This window comes from Cornus florida, unplaced genomic scaffold (assembly GCF_030987335.1).
Source record: "Cornus florida cultivar Cherokee Brave unplaced genomic scaffold, ASM3098733v1 CherokeeBrave_3.0.0_Hap2_Chr08, whole genome shotgun sequence".
In the NCBI taxonomy this organism is placed as follows: Eukaryota; Viridiplantae; Streptophyta; class Magnoliopsida; order Cornales; family Cornaceae; genus Cornus; species Cornus florida.
The window spans coordinates 63,128,069-63,137,619 of record NW_026775578.1 but is presented as its reverse complement, the minus strand read 5'-3'; the positions used below and the strand labels follow the sequence as shown (position 1 = coordinate 63,137,619).

Genomic DNA, 9,551 nt, shown 5'->3' with positions numbered 1-9,551 from the left:
ATCCACCCTGGCACCAAGGGTTGCCCTCAAGTTTAGTAACAGTGTAGTAATCAAAATTCATATAATATATTGCAATAACCAAAAAAAAAAAAAAAAAAAAAAAAAAAAAAAAAAAAAAATCCTCCAAACATAAAGGCCTATTTTGGATGGAAGGAAAAGAAAAGAAAGAATAAGAAATGTTGTGTTTCCTTTCTCTTATCTCCTATGGATCCATTGAAGCCAGAATGTGACCATTTAAGGGTCCTTTGAGCAACAATTTCTATTTTGCATTTTCTGTTTCATATGAAGCAGAGACTGTACCACAATGTTTGAAGCGAAGGGCATCTTGGTAATTTCGAAGTTCACAACCTATTAAAGCGACCAATGTAAAGCAGACTTTTAGTGTTTCATTACACAAATGTTACTTTTCATCATTTTCACTGTTATACTATACAAAGATACTGTATTAATTTAAACCCATTCCTCTCTAACATACATATGCAATTACCAATCTCCTCTAAAATAATCCAATTACCAATCCGTACTAGTTAAAAATTAAATACGGATTAACAATCCTAACAAGCCACAACACAGTACAACCAATAAAATCAAATTAAATGGAATAGCTCCATAAGAACACTTCATCTGCTTCCATGTCATCATTCTCATTGTGCCCATATCCTCCAGAGTGTGGTGGAGGTAGCATCAGCCCCTCAGCCATGTTTGCAAGCAATCCCGGCATGCCGAAAACCGCCTCATCATCCATGAAGAACACTTGTTCCGGCATTGTCATCGTTCTTTCCGGCCTCATGTCATCACCGGAAACTTCGTTGGATTGATCTTCCGACAACCGGAAAGCTTCCGCCGCTTCCGCTGCCGCCTTCTGGATGTCCTTAGCATCCGACGTTGCCGGAACCGGCAGCCGCCATGCCGAGTCTGCAAAATTGAGACAAGCCGACCGGCGGCCCCTCAGAGCTAGCGCCGCCACATCGTGGGCCCGTGCAGCCATCTCCGCCGTTGGGAACGTCCCCAGCCATATTCTCGACTTCTTGTTCGGCTCCCGGACCTCGCAGACCCATTTCCCGCCGTTCCTCCGCCTCACACCCCGGTACACCGGGTGCCGAGTCTCCCGGAATTTCTTCCGCCCGGCTCTTCTCTTCGGATGACTCGAAGCCAACATAACCTCCTCGTCGGAACAATTGGCACGGCCGGTGCTGCATCCATCAGACACCACCGATGATGATTCCGGCAACTCCAGTGACCAGAAATCTGACCCACATGGAACTGGGTCTGAATAATTAGAAAGGATTTCCATCCAGTAGTAGTAGGAAGTAGTAGTAGAAGTTCTGGTTGAAATTTAGTACTAGTAGTACTGATTTCAGTTTGCTTTGCTTTTGGGGGAACAAGTATGAATGAAGTGACTGTCTAAATTTGATTGTGCATATATATATATATAGATATGTGTGGTATGGATAATCTAACGCGAGTGTTACGCTTTAAACAGAGGGGATTGAATTGAATATGATGCGGAGGGGACAGGCTGGTGGCTGCCCACGGTTGCAACACACAAAGTGGGGGATATTATGATGATGTTGATGTTGTGCCAGCTGTTTTGGCACCACGTTGTAAACAAAAAGGTAATTGACACGTGTGATTTGAGGTGAAGTGCCAGTCAACATTTGACCTTTTCTTCTTTTATAAGAAACATTTGGATGGAGCTTATCCACAATTCAATGAACCAACTACTCTAATTGGGTTTCTTTTTATGTAAATGTACGAGGAGACAAGTTCCTCGGCGATCTTACTAAGATAAGCTGGATATTAGATAGGGTAATTTTTATTTTTATTTTTATTTGAGGTGTTTGGACATTAGAGCATCAGCAACCTACTAGCAGAAGCCTTATTCCGCAAGCCAAACCTGCTTTTGGTCCTCTAATGGTCTCTTCAAAATGGTAGGGCCCATTTGAGGCTCGCGATATTTAGCGAGCCGGCCCGCGATCGGGGTATTTTTTGTTTTTTGTTTTTTATGAGTCCAAAATGGCGCCGTTTGGTTGCCTTTCTTTTGTCACTTTATAACAATGGTGTAACACTGCACCAAATAGTGGCAGATTTTTTTTTAAAAAAAAAACCTAAAAATAGGTTCAAATGAGCTCTTTTTTTTGGGAAAAAAATAAAATAAAATTCATTGAATAAAAAATATATTATTTAGGCACTATTTGTCAAAAAAAAAATTATTTGGGCCAAAAAAAAAATTCAAAAAGCTTTTGTTTTTTTTGGTTTTTTTTTCCTTAAAATTTGATTTTTTTTTTTTTTTTTTTTGCTTTAAATTGTAATCCTTATTTTCTTATTCCAATTCATTATTTTTAATCCTTATTTTGTAATCCTTATTTATTTGAGCCAAAAATAAATAAATAAAAAAACTTTTTTTTAACACCTTTTGTAAAAAAAAAAAAAAAATTAAAATTCCAAATTCATCTACTTATTCCCATAGAATTTTCTAATACTTATTTTCTTATTCCAATTTATTATTTTTAATCTTAAAAAGCCATTACATAATAAAAATTATAGTACACGAAATATCATAACATCTTAAAAGTAAATAAAATGCAACATAAATTAAACATCTTCATCAGCATAGCGGTTTCACAAATTTTCCATCAAATCATTCCTCAACCGCGTATTTGTCTCTCTGTTGCAAATTTGAAGTTGGCGAGAGGATATGTGTGCCACTAAAACGATGGGCATCGATTTAAAGTGGGAATCGGGATTGCATCCTCCGGTGGCGGAGTCCATCTTCCAACATTTGCATGACGCTCATCTTCAATGATCATATTGTGAAAAATGATGCACGTTTTCATTATGAGGCGCAAGCCATCTTTCTCCCAGTAATGCACTGGTCCTTGCGTTATTACCCACTTGATCTGCAATATCCCAAAAGCCCGTTCCACATCTTTTCTTGCTGCCTCTTGTCGCTGAGCAAATAATTTTTCTTTTGTAGTGGTTGGGTGTGGGATGGTCTGCATCAAAGTTGCCCACTTAGGGTATATACCATCAGACAGGTAATACCCCATTCTATAGTGATGTCCATTTACTACACAATTAACCGGAGGTAATTGGCCATTGATAATGCCGTTGAATACTGAGGAATGATCCAACACATTTATATCATTGTATGAACCCGGCATTCTAAAGAATGCATGCCAGATCCACAAATCTTGTGAGGCAACTGCTTCCAATACGAGAGTATTCTTACCAGATCGTCCCCTATGTGTGCTTTGCCACTCCACTAGGCAATTCTTCCACTCCCAGTACATACAATCGACAGAACCAAACATACCCGGAAAACCTCTCTACTCCCCTTCTTCAAGCAACCGTGCTATGTCGGCTTCGTTGGTTGGGTGCATATACTCCTCTGCATACACAGCAACAATAGCATTACAAAATGCCTTCAAGCATTTAATGGCTGTGCTCTCGCCGATTTTAATATACTTATCATAGTGATCGGCTGCACAACCATATGCGAGTATACGAACAATAGTTGTCATCTTCTGTATAGAAGACAACCCCAGACGACCAGTTGCATCCTTTTTTTGGACAAAGTAGTCATCATAAGCTTTGACATCATTAAGGATACGAAGAAAAAGTTCTCGTCGCATCCTGAATCGCCTATGAAAGTACTCCGGTGGATATGTGCAATTCTCGTTGAAGTAGTCTTTTATTAGCTGATAGTGGCTTCCCTCTCGGTCACGATGAATGTACCGCTTCTTTTTACGGACTTGAAATACTTGCTTGACTATCTTTGGCCTCACTGAATTCATAATCTCATAGAATTCGTCTTGATCCTGTTGAATCAACGCCCCAAAAGGATCACTTTCCGAAGAGGATGACGAGGAAGATGAAGAATTAGAGTCTGCCAAAGGAAAAGCTTGTGATGACGAAGCCATTCGAATTTTGAAATTGAAAAAGATGGATGATGATATTTTTCTATAATGGAGAGAGATGATTATAGTGATGATTTTCAAATGAGCAAATGAGTTTCATTATATAAGATGAAAATATAGCTGTTTAAAATTCAAAATTTAAAAATATAGCCGTTACAAATATAACTGTTAAAAATTCAAATTTTAAAAACATTACCGATAAAAATTCAAATTTTAAAAATATAGCCGTTACAAATATAACGATTAAAAATTCAATTTTTAAAAATATAGCCGTTTAGGAAAAGTTAAAAAAAGAATAATAATTTTAATTTTTTATTATTATTTTTTTTAAAGAGCGAAAACTCAGAGAGTCTGATGGAGTGCATGTTTTTGGAGAGTGAAAACTGCTGACGTGGCTCTTGGAATTGCTGATGTGGCTCTTGGAAAAGCCGATGTGGCGTTTTTAGAGAGCCAAAATTCGGAGAGGCTAGTGCGGATGCTCTTATGTTTGACATCTTGGGATTAGAGGATTGGACTGAAATTTATAGTCCAATTTCATTTTTTGAGAACATTTAAACAAAAATTTCTTTCAGTTTGAGCGGGTTGAATTATAAGAAAATGCATATATATATATATATATATATATATATATATATATATATATATACATATAGAGTTTTAAGATTATAATCTAGTTAAATGAGGTTAAAGTTGCATTATATTTAAGATTTTTTTTTTACTATTTAGTGGATTATATTATAGGTTTTGAACATGGAATTGTTATTATATATTTAATACAGTTATAAATTATTGTGACAGTGAAGCCAATTTTATTTTAATTTATTGGGAGATGGTATGAGCAATTTTATTGTGAGATATAAGGATATGATTTCAAAATTTTGATGCATTGTATAACTTTAGTATTATTTTCTTATGTATAATTTTTTATTATCATATATATATATATATGTATTATTGAGGTATTTCACACTTTACTGATGAAACTAATCTATTTCATGGCACACGCAATATCCCATAAGCCACGTGCACCGAGCAAGACCGAGTAAATTTAGAACTCAACCTGATTACAACTTAACTCGTATGAATATGCACCCCACAAAAATTTTTTACCCATATTGACTTGAATAACTTCTTAGATTTCTAAAAATTTGATAATTTGTGCAATCCGAAAAACCTAATGAATTCGTAGGGAGGAGTGTAAGTGACGTTTCCATTTGTGGTCTTAATTTGCATGGATTAAAGGATTAGTACCCAAATTTTGCAGAATTATTTAAAATACGACACCTTAATTTAGATACATTACAAATACGACCAAGTCCAAAAACGAATGGATGAAAAGGGCGAGTATTACAAATATGACAACTCTACACAACTAATTGTGTATATAACAAGTCTGTATATTTAGGACAAAATTACCCCTCCACATTTTACAATTTGACTTCTAAACCATTCTTCCCCAATTTTTCACTCTATTTTATTTCTCTCTATAAATCACCATCGTAGCCGCCGCCGCAACACACACCTTTGGGTTTGTCTATAACACACTCTCTCATTTAGATATGTACTTCCATAAAAAAAAAGAAAATTTTAGTGTTGGAACTTCAAACATTTAGATATGGAATTTGTAAAAAATAAAATTTTAAAGTGAGATGGAATCGTGGAGGTTTCTGAAGTTTCTCAGTTAGGAGGTTAGTATAGTAATTATATATAATAAGAGACCCAAAAGGAAGTTAGCATAAAAATAGTAATTAATTATTGGGAAAGAAAATACACGCGTCAATTACTAAACTAGTGACAGAAATTTCACAGTCGCGATTAGCACCCCTCTTGTTGAGATGGAGTGCATTACTCAATTCCGGCATATACATGAACCGGCACCATATATGGCGGCGGATTAAACAAATATTATCTTCAGTCTTCAAATCCACTAACATCTTCTCAACCTCTGAAGCCATTAACAGATTCTTGTATAACCCAGATCTAAATCCCTATGTTGGCAAGAAATATGTTATCTTTAGCCTTCAAATCCACCTCCCAAATAAGGAACATGGTTCTAATTTTGCAGGCGAACCCTTCTTCTCCGACAACATATAACAGTGAGCCACCACCACCACCGACCACCAACCACCAACCACTGCAAGTTTGATTTTTCTTCTTTCATTTTTGGTCTTTCTCTCTCCTTCAAAATCTCTATCAAATATTCTAGCTCAGATCCAAAGTTGAAGAACACAATAAGAAGAGAAGACCCAAGACTCATCGTCTGATTATGACGAAAGTAAGAGAAAACCGTGGTGAGCGTTTGATTATAAAATGTGTTGTAGGAATTGTTAGAGTCGATGGGTTTGTTGCTGCTTGAGATCCGTCTCAATGATAAGCGGTAAGACGAAGATGAGGAACGTCGTGCCGACTTTCTTGTCGACTTTTTTGGTGCTCTTCGTTAGGCGCTTAGTAACATAGGAGGTGTCGGACACCGCTTGCTTACCCTTGTAGACGATCGCAACAACGAGATGAAGCTTGAAGCCCTAGATAAGATTCATTCACTGTCCTTGCTGTTAGATCTACTGAGAGATAGGCTCTTATTTTTTTTATCGTAAATCATCGCAGATATATTTCGACGGTGGTCGTTGGTTGGAGTGGTGGCCATTGGTGGATGTTGGTGGGTGATTGGAGTGGTAGAGGTGAAGTTGGGGTTAGGTTGTAATGACCCGGTCTTTTTCCTCCTTCCCTTTTTTTCGGCATTTTTCTTTTCTTTCCATTTTCGTCTTTTTCCTGTTTCGTCTTTTTCTCTATTTTGTCTTTTCCCGTTTATCGTTTTCGTTGCATAACTTTACTTTTTGTGCTCAGATTTGATTCTGGCTTTGTATGCATCTATGATATTTAATTTCTATGATATCTACATTTTTACTTTTGTATAAAAGCATGCTAATTGTTTACTTTTCTTGTAAAGGGCATGGATGCATAACTTTTGGTAAATTTCTTAAACTTTTGAGGTTTTAGTGTAATTAGGCAAATTAATTATTTTTTGTCTTAGTGACCATTTTGTAATTTAATTTGAAAGATATTTTCAAAAAGGACCTTTTTATAATTTTTGAAAAATGTGACAAGTGTCACATTCTCATGGTGCCACTTGTTCGCATTGGGGTGGCCGGAGTAACTTGGAAGCTTAATTCCTTGACACATGGAGGGTGGAGATTCACCCATATGTTGGCCTAGGATAGGAACACTTGTTGGCATGGATGGTTGACAAGTGTAGGCTTAATATTAAGTCTTGGAAGTTTACTTAGATTCATGACAAGTGTAGGCATGAAATTAAGTCATGCATTGTGTGCGTGTGAGAGGTAGTGCAAGAGCACATAGTGAGTGGAGAATCCCACCATATTTAGTTTAGGGTTTGTATTTTTATTTCATTTTCTCTCTTTCCTCTCAAACCCTAACCTAGCTACCATTGAAGCAAAGCTTAGTTTAGAGCTTTAAGCTTCATTTTGGCCTCCTTCCACTCACCTTAGACCTTTGAGCTTGGAATACTTTATCTTCCTCTCATTCTCCTCTATAAAACCCTAGCTTGGTTTCCCATTTTTAGCTTAGTTGCTTTGGTTTATAGAGATTCAATTCTCTATTGAGGTAGGGGGTGTTCTAAATTATGTTTTTGATGTTTTATAACTTAGTACAAATGAACTACATGTCTTTAATCTAAATCTTTAAATTGATAGTCAATGATACCTTGCATGAAATTATGCTAAGACATGATTTTTGGAAAGGCCATGACTTGATTCATAACTTATGTTAATTTGAAGTGGCTTAGGCTTGTTTTGAAATCTAGAGGAATTTAATTAATTAATTTTCATTTATATGTTATTATGACTTAAATCAAGTTTTAAAGTGATATATGTAATGATCATGATAAGTTATTGAATATATATTAAATTGAGCATGTTTGGATGGCAAATGAAATCTAGAGAAATTAATTATTTTGCTTAATTAATTTCTATCCTTATTGTATTAATGATTTGAGTGTGTATTGTATGCAAATTGCATGTTTAAATCATAATTCTAGGCTTGTGCTATAATTGTGGGATTGTATTCTTAATATTGAAGGACATTGTTATAAAGGGTAAAACATTGCATAATGATTATTCAACATTCTTCATGCCATTATAGTTGTGAACTTAGGGCATGTATTGTGTTTCCAAACTTGGTTTGTGCATGGTGGATGGTTTTACATTGTGTGTGTGTGTGTGTGTGTGTGTGTGTGTATATATATGTTATGTTAATTCATATATGTTGTTGCGTAAATTGTTGATTTTGGAAACTTTGGATGTCGTTGTTATGACTAAGGCTAAGGCATGGTTCTAGTATGGTGGATTGTCCCTCTACAAGTCTAGTGCGCATATAGGGAGGTTACCTATGGGCTAGTAATCCTAAAGTAACTATGGTGTCGATCTGATCCGCCATGATGTCCAAATATCCACTTTGGTTTAATTTCGCATTTAAATTCTAAACTTGATAACCTTGTGATATTGCATCTCATTGTGCTATATTAAAAGTTTCAATGTCATTTTAATAACATGGACTAAATTCTATTGAATTGGAAACTTTGTAATAAGTTAAACTTATGCATGCTCATTCCCTACGAGTAAACTTGTTTACTTACCCCGAAGTTACTGGGTGTTTTTCAGGTAAAGAAGCATTATTATGGGATGCTCAACACTCTTAGGATTGCTTGATTACTTGGAGTATTTTTGTTATGTTAGAATATGCACTTGTTGGCATATTATGCTCCATTTTGGTTTATTTTGACAAAACTTGTATTTATTATCTAAGCTATGTAATGTGCACTTAAGTTCACCTTTTGCCACTCTTTGGATGTATATGTAATGAGGCCAAGGGCCAAAGACACTTATATGACATGTATGCTAGTTTAACTTCATAGCTTGTTTAGGAACTATAAGGGATTTCATGCATTGAAGGGTCATATTTTGCATATGACATGCCCTGAGACCGTAGGCCATTGTAGCGCGTCTACTTTATCATTTTACGTATGCTTGCATGTTTACATTTGAAAAAACTCTTAAGTTCCAACTTTTGAACTATTTTTGGATGATTTATGAGAATTTAAGCAAAATTCATGCTTTGGGGTATCATTTTAAGCTTCATTTTGATTTCGTATGTTTTAGATGCTTGCATGAGGCTAGGGAATGTTTTAAAACTTGTTCGGATCAAATGGGAAGCATGCATAGCCTTAGAAATGGAGCAAGCACCTTCCCCATTCTTTACAACAGCTTTTTCTGCTACAACAGGGTGCATCGGTCAGTTGATAGCAGAAATCAGCTGGCTGACACATATTGAGTTTGCATTCCAGTAGCCTGTTAGGGATTTTTGGAATTTCAGCCGGCTGATGATTGGGATTCGGTTGGCTAATGATTGGGGTTCAGTCGGCTGATGATGAGGGTTCAGCCAGCTGATCCTTCTCCTTTTGATTTTTCTTGGACAACATTGTTGCTGTAACTTCAGAAAGCCATAAATCTTTTATTGCTAATTCAAATCAGGCCATTCTTGAGTCTAAATTCAAGATATTGAAGTCAGCTTTCCAATGATACCAACCATGCATCAAAACTCCAACCGTAGTGAGAG

General features: G+C 36.1%; 3 protein-coding genes across 3 annotated transcripts; all 3 read right to left on the bottom strand.

Moving 5' to 3' along the window:
- Nucleotides 1–370: 370 nt before the first annotated feature.
- LOC132271861 (dehydration-responsive element-binding protein 1A-like) lies at nt 371–1,433 on the bottom strand. The gene has a single exon (XM_059773365.1). It carries the CDS (start codon nt 1,292–1,294, stop codon nt 593–595), a length of 702 nt encoding a protein of 233 aa, XP_059629348.1. The 5' UTR covers nt 1,295–1,433; the 3' UTR covers nt 371–592.
- A 1,275-nt stretch (nt 1,434–2,708) lies between these two features.
- Nucleotides 2,709–3,314, bottom strand: LOC132270403 (uncharacterized). Its single transcript, XM_059771587.1, has one exon. The coding sequence runs from the start codon at nt 3,312–3,314 to the stop codon at nt 2,709–2,711; it is 606 nt and encodes a 201-aa protein (XP_059627570.1).
- A 15-nt stretch (nt 3,315–3,329) lies between these two features.
- LOC132270402 (uncharacterized) lies at nt 3,330–3,923 on the bottom strand. The gene has a single exon (XM_059771586.1). The coding sequence runs from the start codon at nt 3,921–3,923 to the stop codon at nt 3,330–3,332; it is 594 nt and encodes a 197-aa protein (XP_059627569.1).
- Between the last annotated feature and the right edge of the window lie 5,628 nt (nt 3,924–9,551).

Coding starts and splice junctions, on each gene's coding strand:
- LOC132270403 (XM_059771587.1), bottom strand. CDS start 3,314: ATGTTTGGTTCTGTCGATTGTATGTACTGGGAGTGGAAGAATTGCCTA.
- LOC132271861 (XM_059773365.1), bottom strand. CDS start 1,294: ATGGAAATCCTTTCTAATTATTCAGACCCAGTTCCATGTGGGTCAGAT.
- LOC132270402 (XM_059771586.1), bottom strand. CDS start 3,923: ATGGCTTCGTCATCACAAGCTTTTCCTTTGGCAGACTCTAATTCTTCA.